The following is a 13,666-nucleotide window of genomic DNA, read 5'->3' as shown; positions in this document are numbered from 1 at the left end:
GAGCATTTATCACGTGGTAGACACGGTCGCTCTACATAGTAGATGAAGCCTTTGATGGCTGTTTGTTGCAGCTCTCCAGCTCTCTCTAATGGGTATTGCAGTAAGCTACACAGTTCTGTATCCATTTCTTAAAGGCAAGCTGCCAAAAATACAGCAGGACTGTAAGCTCATAGGTGCCATTTCCATACATTTGATTTGTATTATGAACACATGGGGGCAAATAAGAGCATGTACAATATACAGAAAGTTTTTTTTATCAGCTTGTAGCAATACTTCTGCAAAACAACACCGCACAGCAGTCAGGAAAAACAGAGGACTCAGAGGGTGGTAAAGAGTGCTTCTGAGGGGGTCCTCTACTACCCCCCTGCTAAAAAATGACAGACTTTCTGTCTCAGAGTAGAAGAGGCCCTTACTACAATCCTCTAGCCATTCCTTTTAGTTGCTGGCGACACAGGGTCCTTTAAGGAATGAGATTAGCTGGGGAAGATTTAGGGTTTGTGGGGCGCAGTGTGTGTGTGGATCTGTCTTCCTGTCAGGAGCAGATGTGGGCGACTGTGCTGGGATGTGAACCATGCTGGAAGCGCCACTTGAAACCCCGGGGCGTGATTTACAGCGACCCGCAGGGAGCCAGGGGTGCACGGGGGCCGAGGGGCGCTCCACGATTGCTGTCAGACGTACGACTCCTCGGCGAAAAAGATTTGCTCAAAGTCGTCGAACCTGGGGTCGCTGCACCTCCTGCTCTGCCACTCCCTCTTGGTCTGCACGATGGCGGCGGCCACCTCCTGGCTCCTCCGCAGGGAGGCCTCGGCGTCCACGTGCGAGGAGAAGTAGTCCTTCACGGCCCTGGTGGCGGAGGGGGACAGGCAGAACCTGAGCTCGGGGCTGTTGTGCGGCTCCACGTCGGACACCTTGAGCCCGCTGTCCTGAGGGTTCAGTCCGGCCGGCATCTTGCCCCCCTCAGCCAGCGCCTGTGTGTACAGCCGCTCCAGGGTGGAGCCGGAGGCTCTGCCTGTGTGGCACCCGAGCCCAGTGGGTTCGGATGCCCGGCGCAGGGCGGAGGGGCGCTTGGGGGACCCCTCAGAGGCTGGGGGGAGGGATTGCGGCTGCTCCCTCTGCAAAGTGACGCAGGAGGTGTTCTGACCGTAAAACACCGCACCCCTTAGCTCCTTTACCGCCAGCCCCCTCTCTTTGGCCCTACAGCAGGGGGACCTGAAGTGCTGGATCTTCACCACGGCCTGCTGGTAGGTTTGGGGGCTGTTGGGTCTTTTTCCAGAAAGTTCTCCCTGCCCATGGGCTTTATTCTCGCCGTCCTGTGACGCCCCTGGAGACCCGCTGGGCTCCCTCTGCCCCAACTCCTCCTCCCTGCCCTCCCCGTCCTGTTGCCGCAGGGACAGCCGGCGGCCCCGTTTCAGCCAGCTGTTGGGGTGCAGGCCATGGGTGCTCCTGTTCTGGCTCCAGTCACAGGCCTCCCTGGAAGGCGTGGTGCTGGGCGAGGAGGGGGAAGCAGGCGTGTTTCCCTGGGCTCTCAGGCCCTTGCGACAGGGCTCGGTGGGGGGGACCAGGGTGTAGTCAGTGGAGCCCTGGGAGAAGGCGCTGTCCAGCGAGCTGAGGGAGGAGCCGGAGGGGGAGGTGGCGGGGGAGGACAGGCTGGAGCAGCTGGCATCCAGCCGCAGCGGCGGGGGGGCCTGCTTGTGCTTCCGGCGCGGGGCGCCCCGGGAGTCCGCCCCGCCCCGCTCCTCCGCGCCGCCCTCAGCTGGCCCGTCCAGCTGCAGCTCGCGCAGCCGCTCCCCGAAAACCTCGTCCTCCTCGTGGTCCGACACGGCGTCGTAGCTGGCCACGCGGGCCACGCCGCTGTGCTCCCCGTGGCCGATGTGCAGGCTGGACAGCGGGTGGCTGAGGGACGGCTCGGAGCACCGGCGCAGACGCCGCGACCCCCGCGTGCAGAGGGGCTCGCGCTCGGGGGCATCCCGGAAAGCGCGCGCACGCAGCTGCCGCCCCGCCGGTGTGAACTTCCTGGGCCGGGCCAGCGGGGGGAGCTCCAGGTGCACGGGTGCCGGGTCGGGGCCCGGCTCGGGCTGGTCCAGGTCGCAGTCGCTCAGCGTGATCACGGAGTCCCGGCTCCGGCTCTCTTGCTTGTCCTTCTGTCCCCGCAGGTCCTGGAAGGAGGACTCGGTGTCGTCGTTCAGCTCGTTCTCCAGGCTGTCGTAGGACGAGTCGTTCAGCTGGAAGGAAGACACGTCTGCGCGTGGAGAGAGAGGGAGAGAGAAAGAGGGGATGAGGGGAAGAAGGGGAGAGAAACAGAGCCGAGGGAGTAGGGGTGAGCACAGGCCCTCGTGTCAATCTGATACATGTCACATATGCAATAAGGCACACCAGCACAGCTGGAGCTGAATGAGGAATTCATGACCTATTGAAAATGGCCTCAGGCCAGACTTTCATTAAACACCCAATTACAACTGTAAGCATTTCAGCAGTTGATAGTGAGAGGTGATTGTTTAAAAGAGCTGGATTGGCTCTACAGAGAAAGGACTGTGAGGGGAGCACAACGCCTGCCTTTCACCCGCCCTCAGACCACACCTAAACACTTAGGCTCTGTTAGCTCCGCATAACATTGATTAGAGCTGAAAGACACATCCTCAGTTTGCTTCAGCCACAGAACATTTCCCCTCTATGTTTGTCTTTCTCTCCGTCCCTCCTTCACTGTCTCTTACCCCCTCTCTTTTAAAGACCCTGTACACACACACACACACACACACACACAACCCTGTGGGTTTCTACGCAGGACAGACAGACCAATCTATTCACCAAACATATCACTGATACTACAACTCTACCACATATCACACATGCAAAAGAACATGACATCATTATGGTGATGTTTCCTTATTTGCCCTGATCTCCAAATAAACAACTAATTTGGACAAGGTGACGGTCCAATGTGTGTGCGCGTGAGTGTGTGCGGTTGCATACTTGTGGGAGTAAATTTTCCTCAAAAGACTCAGTAATGAAGCTGCTCGAAAATTAAACCCAGAAACGCCATCTGTGTCCCGCACACCAAGGAACCAAATGCTAACCAAAGTGAACGGCCTTCACAAAACCAGCTAATGTCAGAGGCACGTCCAAGCAAAGTCTTCCCCTCATTTGTTTATTTTTTTTCAGTACACAGCATGTGGGAGAGAAGGGGACTGTGTTTACCGGAGCCGTGGTCACTGCCGCCACCCCGCTGAGGGAATCTGCCAAACAGAGAGGCGATGTCCTCCCCCAGCACCTCACAGCAGCGCTCGATCATGAACCTCACCACCTCGGACACCTGCAGGAAGAGTTACGCACGCTCACTCCAGGAAGCGGATTCTGTGTACATCTTCAGACCTTTTAAGTCCAACGCTCATGCACAGGCATTCCACAAACATGAGTCTCGGTGTCCCGATGAAAATGTCAAGGCTTTTTGGAGAAAGTACCGGGATATCATTTCAAAGTTTGATAAGGAAATGTAACACAAAATGAAGGCAAATCTATGTGCTTTTTAAAAATACAGTTACAAATGTGTTTCCATTCCAAAGCTATAAAGTAATGCATGTTACAACATTTTAGCAACATCAGCACAAAAAAAAACAAACCATGGAAGACCCATTTAAACTCAAATCTTATTCAGATCTCATACATGGAAGGTAGACCATCCAGGCTTTATTTTTATCATCAAAATACATCTCCTAGAATTTTGTCTTTCTAAAGTTAGAATCATTATACAGGATAAACAGTCTTTTTCATGGAAGTTTGTAGTTTCCCCAGTGCTTCAGAACTGAATTTAGATGTAATCAGTGAAGTTCTGATATTTTTCCATGTCTTTCAATTATCCTGCACAAGAACCCCACCCACCTCATTAAAGAACCATTTCTGTTTTTTCTCTTTTGTTTTCCCAACTGTAACCATGTCCACGGTGCAGGATGGCTAATGTGGAAAAGCCGATGAAAAGTTCCCTATATTCACACAGTAAATCTGAGGTGTCTTACAGCATTTGGCCTAAAAAACTAACAAAGTACCTCTGCGGATCATATGGGAATACAGACAGGACCAAAACAAGAACCTCCTGGAGTTCCAAGGTCCCTGCGTGTCCCCACAGAACACTTTTTAAAATTAGTATTTATTTGGTCCATGCCCTTATCCCTGAGCAACAGAAGTTGCAGAGAAGAGAGCAGCCCTGTGAGAACCCCTGCTCCGCTTGGCTCTGCGGTGAACCACTTGATGTGGAATGTCGAAAATCTCACTTTTTTTGCCCCGCCGAGCTGCTGGAGGGCCACCATGCACACAAACAAACAAACTTGGGGAGAAACATTCTTACAGCTCCAGTTTCTCAGAACAGAGCTGCCCTCAGGAATCTAAAGGAAATTTCTCAAATACTTTCCGGTGAACCTCAGCTTGGAGCTCCTCGAAAAAAATGTAAACACTTGTGAGTGAAAAAAAATCGCCTTCGAAAAAATGCAGAATGTTGACACTGTATGATAAGGCGTCAAAACCTCTCATTTCGAAAGCAACGCAAACTGTTTTTGCCTTGTGACTTTTCTGCTTGAGTGCAAAAGGGAACACAGTTGACCACACAGGTCCTGTCTGAGAAAGAGCAGGTGCGTCATTTCAGCCAAAGATGTACATGCAGAACCCTGTGTTTTTCTGTTCTTTGGCCCAGATTCTACCTAACTGCAATGAACTTTGTCCTTGACATTCCAGAAATGAATTTCGGCATGTGTTACTGAAATTAATGGAGAAAAAAAAGCTTGTTTCAAATTGGTACTCAGAGGTAAATCCAAAGCTCATTACAGTTGGATAACAGGTCTGCTGTGTGTGTCTCTGTTTTTATGGGCATTCCGTGGCCTTATTAAAGCGATGGCAGTAACTAACACACTGGATCGCTCCTGAATGCATATCCCCAGAGCAGGGGAACCGACCAATAAAACGCAGGGGAATGCTAGTGAGGGATGATATTTGGGCTCCGGAGCCGCTCCCCTCACCTTGCATGTCCCTTCGCTCTCTGAGGTGGGGCTGCAGGAAGCGGGCGGCCAGAGCATGCTGGGAGCGATGCAGACGGACAGGTTGAAGCTGTTCATCTGGTTGTGGTCGGCGTGGCGATGGATGCAGTGCAGGACGGCCAGCAGGTGACCCAGGAGGAGCTGGTTCTCCCTTGGCAGACGCTGAACCAGCCTTTGGGGGGAAAGGGGGGGTGGGGGGGGGGGGGGGGGGTGTTAAGGCACTGTTACCTCTACTGGTGCAGACCACGGGATCTCATTTCATTCTGATATCACAGATCACATGAACCGTATCAGGCTATTTCTGTTTTGTCAGTAGCCCATTGTGTTGTTATTATAGGGCAAGCATAGTTCATTTATTGTTTGTTCTCTGTCTCCCGTTTCTTTGGTGGCTGACAAAGGGTTTATTTTCTTATTTACTGAATCACAAAGACCTTTCCACCCTCCGTACACCCCCCCCCCCCTTCCCCCCCATCCCTGGCTCTGTGACTCCTTCAAGGCCGAAATATAACATTCTGCGTATGCGATTCTAACATTGTTTTAACACATTGTGATATTGTCACATGGTTTCTGTGTCAGGATTCGGTGAGGGGGAGAGTTACCTCTGGACGGCCTGCACCCGGTCCTCCTTTCCCTCTCCGGCCTGGTCCAACACTCTGACCCACTGCTCGTACAGGTCCTGGGACAGCAGGCTGCCCGGAATGTGCCGGAGGAAGTCCTGTGTGGGACAAGACCATAGATACAGAACTTACTAGACTGACTGGCTGATCTGTTGGGTATGAAGAGCACTGCCCCAACTGACAGTGTGCGCTGATGGATACAGAGATATGCACAGTGAGTAAGCACCTGCCATTCTAGGATTTGCATGTTCTAGTACACTATTACTCTGTACCAGACATAGAACTACCTTTTTTTCTATTTTCTATTTTTCTATTCCGCTGGACTGATCCCAAATGCCAGCTGCTGGCACAGACACAGTCCGTTGTTATGGTAAAACGGAAAAGCATCCAGTACAATAATACCTCATCTTTGAAACAGAAAGTGTGCGGGAGAGAGGGAGTGTGTGTGTGTGTGTGTGTGTGTGCGTGCGTACATGTGCGCGTGTCTCAGCCTCTGAGTCATGTGCCCTCCATGTGCACATGAACATCAGGATATGCAGATAATGTGATTAGATCATATAACTGACATCAACTGATAATGAGGACGATTAGCAGCCTCAGCAGAAGAGTCAGCGCATGCTAGCTCATGTGACTCATGCCTCTCATCCTATGAGCTGAGGAGACACAATGTAACGGAGCTAATTACAGGCACCCTGGGTAAAAAAATATGCCCCCCCCCCCGCTCACATTAGTGAGGTAAACAGCACCAAACCGCAGGATCAGTGTCCCGGTGTCTGTGTGAATGAGCGTACAGATTCCATCTGAAAGTGAGCGGCTGTTGTGCTCCCAGCAGGGGAAGTCCTGATTACCCTGTTCATTCACAGTTTCTCAGACACCTTCTCATTTTAGCGAGGACTCAGGCGGCTGACGGGAATGTTCAAATACGTCTGTCACTCTGAATAGAGCGCCTCTCTTTAAGAATGGGGGGAGGGGGCCGGGACGAAAAACCCTCACACAGTATCCATCCGTCTACATATACCATGTGAAGAGAGAAATCCTCTCTCACACGCAGAAATTGTTACCCATCACAATAAATATTTCCAAGAAAAATAAATGTGTAGTAATTTAGAGTGCATTTAAAAAGGATTAGCCTTTATGGGGAATGTAAGTCTCCCTCAGCTTTGCCTCATCATTGGTTTTCTCATATTTTCTGACATGTAAATGGGGTTTCTCACTTCAAATGTAACTTAATTTTTAAAAGTTTATTGAATAAAAACTTGCTGAAAACCATCATAGGTTCTGCTCTATCTCATCAAATTCCAACAGACCCCTTTTCCAGTAAAAGACTTGGCTAACAGACAGTGCATGTGGTTTGAATTCACTGTGTTTATCTGACTGAATCTCGGGAAGCGCAATTCATTTTTCAGCTTTAGTTCATGTTTTCTCTTTGGTACTCTGGTTTGGAAAGATAAGGGCTGTGTGAACGGGTTATGGGCTATGCCAGTCTTGTCAGGTGAAATTTACCTCCAGCCATATCAGGTCTGGAAGGTCTCATTTTCCCCTGACCCCCCCATTCAGTGGGTGAGCTGAGGAGAGCTGTGATACTCATGATTGAATCTGTCAGTGTGAGAGCACACATGGTTCAGATTCATTCTGTCAGTGTGAGATCAGATAGGCTCCAGACTGAGTCTGTTCGTGTTAGAACACAGATGGTCCAGACTGAGGCTGTCAGTGTGAAAACATATCTGCTCAAGATTGAGTCTGTCAGTGTGAGAACACACCTGCTCAAGATTGAGTCTGTCAGTGTGAGAACACACCTGCTCAAGATTGAGTCTGTCAGTGTGAGAACAAATCTGCTCAAGATGGCGTCAGTCAGTGAGCATATTCAGTCTCTTCAATAACGATAACTTGCACAATAACTCAACGCATAATTGCACAAACTTCTTTCTATTTGTTGTATTTTATACCTCTTATTTATTTTATTCAATTTATTCTTTGTTGTTTTGATGTGTGCCGGACGGTGCAGCTGTGACCCTCAAATTTCCTTCGGGATTAATAAAGTATTTCTTATAAGGCAGGTGTTTCCATTTAGTGCTCCAAGAAGCACAAGAGAGGTATACTGGAATACCTCCTGAATAACACTATGCCTGCAGCGCAAGAGCCAATGTCCATCTGACAACAAAGCTGCTTTTGGTTAAAGATAAGCTCTATACTATGTGTTTACACTGCATCCTCCAGATCATTCAGAACATTCAAAGCAATGGCATGTGGTCCAGGCGCTGGCTTCCGTGAGCTCTTAATATCCTAGTTCGGTCACCTGACCCAGGTGTACCTTGAAGACGGCGGCAGTGACGAAGGTGGACTCCCAGGTCAGCGTGATGTCGTCCAGCCCTGAGTTAAGCTTCTCCCTCATCTCCCGGCAGGCCTTGGCACTGGCAGAGCGGCGAAAGATCCCCCTTGTGAAGGGGCCCTCCTGGAACAGCACCACCAGCATGTCCTGCACACCGAGGGAGAGGGGCAGGGACGGTCAGTTTAGAGCCTGCTTATTACAATACAGCAAAGAGACAAACACTTCCATTTTTCTCGTTCCCCTTGAAAAGAGAGGAGAGAGAGGTAGAAATGGAAGGAGGAATGGAGGGAGAGTGAGGGAGACAGAGGGAAAAAGAGGTCACAGATAGAATAAGAGACAAAGAAATGGCAGTGCACCACGGTCTGAAAATCTTTTTTTCAGTAATTCATTCCAGCACAAAGCAAATGTTCCATATGTTCCATATGTCTTAGAGCTCTCTCTGTTTTGTTTTAAACATTTCACAATGCCTTGTCTCTTCAATACTGTGGCCAATTCCCAATTAATTGTCTTGGTGCTTGTGCTGTATGAAAATAAATTGGCTATGCTTACCATCACAGGCCTGGGGAGGGCGTCGCCCTCGAACACGGCGCTCAGCGGCAGGCCGAAGAGACGCCCAGGGCCGGGCGAGGTGGGCGACACGGGCAGGCAGTCCAGCTGGGAGCTGGAGCCGCGCCAGAAGGCCCAGTTGATGATGGAGCGCTTCCTCCTGAATGGCTTCTGGCCGCTCTCTGAGGGCAGAGGAGAGAAAGGGGGCTTTGACCAGGAGGGAGGGAGACGCGTGTCCAGACACGCTCCCGCCCGCCCGACCGGACGGACGCCGGCGCGTGCCTGTTTGGGTCGTAGAAAGGGTTTCAGTGTGCAGGGAGAGCCGAGCGACCTGCCGTCTGGGTTTTTTTTTTTAATCGCTGTGTCTGTTTTCGGGGGGAAATGGAGTGAGAGGGTTTACAAAAATCAGACGCCCTACAACTGAGCACTCCACTGTGGAGGAAGAAAGAAAGCAGTACCACACAACGAGCGCAGTAAAACGCAACCCAGGCTAACGCCTCGACCCTACCCAAAACTCATTTCAACACGCGACCCAGCTTTACACCCAAAATTACGTTCTACAATACAGCTGTAAAGCAATATAGATGAGATTTTTAACTGCGAGTCTGGGCATCGTTAAAATGTTATGAGTTTTGCAGTGCACACAGGGCCCCCCCCCAGCGTGAGAGGGACTGAAGGAAGAAGGTGATGTGGATATGAGGAAGTTCAGGCACAGGCAAACAGCAAGGTGTTCCTGCAGGCACAGGCCATTCTATTTATTCTTTATGCTTTCACATACTACCACTCTTTAGAAAAGCTGTAAAGTGGGGAAAAAATACATAAATTATATGCATTTACGTAAAGGACAAAAATAAGTTTTTATAACTGTGTGACATGTTCGTGCTGGAATTCAAGGCAAGACATGTGGTTATGTCGGTGGAGCCCTGCGGTTGTGGAAAACAGGCTCTGACTCCTTCTCTCCCTCTCTTTCTCTTCCTCTTTCATTCACTCTTTCCCTGACTCACTCTCTCCATCTCCCTGCTCGTTATTTCACTCTCTCCCTCTCTCTGCCTCCCTTTCTCTGGAGGTCACTGAACGATCAGTGGTCTTTGGTAGCACGTGCGTGTTGAAAGAAGCGACCCTTACCCATGATAGCTTGCCCCACGGCCACTCGGCAGGGCTTGAGGATGAACTGGCACTTTGTGTCCGAAGGCATGTGCTCCAGCAGCAGCGCCTCCTGTGGCTCTGGAGGAGTAATGGTGTCTTTCCCTCCACCGCTCTGAGAGGTAAGCGCCCGGATGTGACTCATTTTGATGCTGAATGGGAACTCATGCCCTGTGAGGGGTTGGGGGGGGTGAGTGTTACTGCACATTCTTTTGGCTGGGTGGTCATTACAATGGTGCACTACATTTAAGAGGTTGAAAGGAGGTCACAGAGAAGCTCAGACCTATGTAGCTCATGAGCTGAGGACTGGATTGAACCTGCATGGAGGATTTTATGTGCACTCACCGATGAGAGGGTATGGATGGTCATCCTTTCTGGAGCTCACCCAGAGCTGGTAATCTTTCACACAGCCCTGCACAGAGGGACAGAGAGAGGAAGACTCTGTTAACATCTATACATCGCTACACAGTGTACGCACACACACACACTTACAAATGTACACACGCTACACTGTGAAATGGGGGGGAGGGGCTGGGGTATTGGGGGCGGTACTTACCGAAATCCCAAACTGCTGCAGCGCCATGGCGATGACCTCCGTGGCACAATCAGTGTGACTGACGGTAAGAATCTTGGCCTGCGAGGGAAACACACAAAACACACAGCCAAATAGCCACTGTCAGGAAACCAGGCTCCAAAAGGCTCTCAGTTCATTACTCATCCCCCCACCTCCTCATTCACCCATTCAGAGTAAGTGGAAACACACAAGCGCACTGAGGATTAAAAGCCGCCAACATCAGAACGCTGGGCTCAGGGACACCGAAACGCTGCAGACTCTGTCAGTTTATCCCTCTGTATTTCCTCATCAAAGAAAGGGGAAATTCACCTGTCCGTGCCCTAGTCATCATCAGTGGGTTTTTATTTATTTAATTCAGAGTTATTGCCATTAAAACGCAAAGAGAGCATCTCTTCGGGTGATCTCATCGGGTGAGCATTAAAGTCATAGCCGCGCTGATGAGATTACCCAGAGACAGCTGCAGCGCTGGGCACTGCGCAAACCTACGCGTGTAACGCGGGAAGATTACCCCACACAACGAGCCCGTCGCTGCCACCACCCCATTCATCTGCAGCAACGTCTCCATCTGGAGTGTGCGGGGAGATTACCCACAGCAAGGGGCTCTGCACAAATTACCCAGACTCCCATATGTTTCAGGGCTGGGAGGGTGCTGCTGAAAGGGGGGGCCGCCAATGGACGGGGTTGGGAGAGATTACAGGGATGACTCGAATACTCTGAATGGGGATCAGGTTCCCCCCTACCCCATCTGCTGTTGTCCTGTGACTTGGGCTGAGCCCCCCAAGGTCGTCTGCCCTGGGTGACCTTGGGTATATCCTGACCTCATAAATGCCCCAAGATAATCGGGCTGCCTTAGTGCTTCTCCATAGGGCGAGAGAGCACACATACACAGAGACATACATGCAAACACACACATACAGACAGCACAAACATACACACACTCACAAAGACAACACACACGCATACACAAGCACATATACACACAACATGCATACATACAACACACACACCCACATAAACACAGACCACACACACTCCCCCACAGACATATACACACACAACACACATATATACAACACACAGGTATGCACACTTGCACTAACACGGGCTTAACACCTACATATGCAGAGTTCCCAATGTCCTTTGCAAATATTTTCAGAGGTATGGTTTTGGGATCTTCTTTTTCTTTCTCGTCTTGTATTTGGCTGCAAAATGGATTGAAGATTACAAGAAAATGTCAGGTAGCTCACACAAATGAGACAAAAAACAAAGAACCTGTCACTCCACTGCACTGAAACGGCGTGGATGAAACGGTGGATGACAGAGAGTACATCCTGTAATATCTCTCCAGACACACAGCCGAAGCAGAGATGGGCTTGACCTGGCGTTAGCAGTCTGAGTGGATTACCTTTTGATGAAGGAGAACCATTTCTCTTTCTGCTCGATGGAACTGCGGGAGAAACAAATATTGGAAATCAGGTTAGAAATCACGTTTTTTTTTTCTCCCTCTTATATAAGTCCTTACAAAACAATATTCTTACTACATAAATCTCATCCAAATGCCTGCTGTTCAAAAACATATTTTATGGTCCTGGCATGCATCAGCTCTTTTTTGTCTGGATTTGCCCTTTTATGCAACTGTGTTTTTTTTGGAATCGGCAACAGTTTGTTATTTTGGTCTCACCGCAGCAACCTCTGCAGGCATGCAGGAGAACCAAAGGGAGACGAACGCAGTCGTCCCATTGTTCACACTACACGTCCCACAATGCACTACAGCGAAGTGGGCGTCAATTACGGGACAGGCGCTACTCTGCCAACGTCCTCTGAGCAATCCACTGGTGTCCAAGAGTGGTAAGACAACCTGGCTGTCCCTGTCTCTAGTTGAATTAAGCCAATTTGTTCCACCGCTGTGGACTCGCTGTCCCAATTGGCCGGTTTCAATATGGCTTCTTTCAAATCGAGATCCCGCCTGGATCTCAAGAGAAGTGCTTTACCTACTGAGCCTCTCAGGAGCCCCACAAACCAACTCTTTGGTTTGGACAGTCGGTTGTGTTGACAGATGTTTAGTGGCTGTGGTATGTGCATGAGTTCAATCTGATCCATTGTCTCCATACCCTGGGTGACGTACCTGAAGGTGGCCACACAGTTGAAGGTGGGCCAGCCCATAACGAAGCTTCTCTCAGGACTTGTGCTGCCCTCACACACTTCTTCCATGCAGGTGGCTGTCCACATCTCAGACACACGCACCTGCACCTTCAGCTTGAAGTGCGTGGGTGACCTGTGGATGACAAGGGTTGGATAAGCACACACACAAACATCTGCACTCAGGTAGAAAGAGGACTCTGATTGCAATACTGGCCCACATGCACCTTCTTTCGCCTGTGTTAGACAATTATAGCCTAGGTAGAGCAGGAGGAAGAGTATTGTGGGTAGAAAGGGCATGAAAGCATCTGCACAGAAACTGTATGTACAGACTACAGTATCCACAGGAACAGACACATACAGCATCTCTCCTTCTTCCTATTCTCCCTCTTTTCTGCCTTTTCTGTTTTTTTCTTCTTATCTCATTCACTCTCTCTCTTTAGCTTGTTTTTGTCTCTTTGCTCATCATTCTCTTTTCCCTGCTGATTTAGAAAACGTAACCGGTCATGTTTTAACCAAAATGAGTTACAACTGGCCTTTGAAATTGATAACAACCAATGCTAATGCTGTAATGCTGTAATGTTGTAAAAATGCTAGAAAATGTATCATAAGAGTAATTCCATGAAACTATTTAAAACAGTTTAGAATCGTCTTACAGGCTATGGCATGATCTCTTTCTTTTGGACTCACTTCGCTTTGGCAATGAGGAGGATGTCATTGAAGAGGAACAGGTGGCGTTCCTGTGTCTGCAGGCCAGTCTTCAGCTGGGCATAACCATAGGTCACAAAGGTCCGGGACGGGGTCAAGAAGGACTGGACCAGAGGACAAGCCTCAGGGCTGACAGGCGACAGGCAGTTCTCTCTGAGGAACAAATGGCAAAAACAGCATCACTATCATGGTCTGGTTAATGGAAATTGCCCCGAACAGAACCACTCTTAAAGTCTGGGTACTGAAATTATCCCAGACAGAACCACTCTTAAGAGTCTGGGGTACTGAAATTACCCCAAACAGAGCCACTGTCAGAGTCTGGGGTACTTAAATTACCCCAAACAGAGCCACTCTTATAGTCTGGAGTAGTGACATTACCCCAAACTAGGTCACTTTCAAAGTCTGGGTTCTGGAAAGGGAATATAGAACAGTTATTTAACAGTGCATGAAACAGCAAAAATAAAATACTGGGAAATACATTGGCAGAAGTTACATAGAGATTTGAAAATTAACACAAAAACTCTCCCACACACACACAGACACACACACACACACACACAGACACACACAGTATTTCTGTGTTCTGACT

At 49.6% G+C, this 13,666-nt stretch overlaps 1 protein-coding gene across 1 annotated transcript in view; it reads right to left on the bottom strand.

Moving 5' to 3' along the window:
• Window positions 1-221: 221 nt before the first annotated feature.
• The window catches only part of arhgap20 (Rho GTPase activating protein 20), a 23,087-nt gene continuing 9,642 nt past the window's right edge, over window positions 222-13,666 (bottom strand). The window contains exons 3-15 of the mRNA XM_036545578.1: window positions 13,060-13,230; window positions 12,356-12,505; window positions 11,636-11,677; window positions 11,348-11,432; window positions 10,213-10,290; window positions 10,002-10,068; window positions 9,639-9,827; window positions 8,517-8,695; window positions 7,950-8,114; window positions 5,621-5,736; window positions 5,004-5,193; window positions 3,196-3,310; window positions 222-2,239 (exon numbers count right to left, since the gene is read on the bottom strand). Coding sequence (XP_036401471.1) covers window positions 669-2,239; window positions 3,196-3,310; window positions 5,004-5,193; window positions 5,621-5,736; window positions 7,950-8,114; window positions 8,517-8,695; window positions 9,639-9,827; window positions 10,002-10,068; window positions 10,213-10,290; window positions 11,348-11,432; window positions 11,636-11,677; window positions 12,356-12,505; window positions 13,060-13,230 — 3,118 coding nt within the window. The 3' untranslated portion in view covers window positions 222-668. The remainder of the gene's footprint in view (window positions 2,240-3,195; window positions 3,311-5,003; window positions 5,194-5,620; window positions 5,737-7,949; window positions 8,115-8,516; window positions 8,696-9,638; window positions 9,828-10,001; window positions 10,069-10,212; window positions 10,291-11,347; window positions 11,433-11,635; window positions 11,678-12,355; window positions 12,506-13,059; window positions 13,231-13,666) is intronic.

Source organism: Megalops cyprinoides, chromosome 14 (genome assembly GCF_013368585.1).
Source record: "Megalops cyprinoides isolate fMegCyp1 chromosome 14, fMegCyp1.pri, whole genome shotgun sequence".
NCBI lineage: Eukaryota > Metazoa > Chordata > Actinopteri > Elopiformes > Megalopidae > Megalops > Megalops cyprinoides.
Note: the sequence above shows the minus strand (reverse complement) of the source record. Positions and strands in the feature narration are given on the sequence as shown.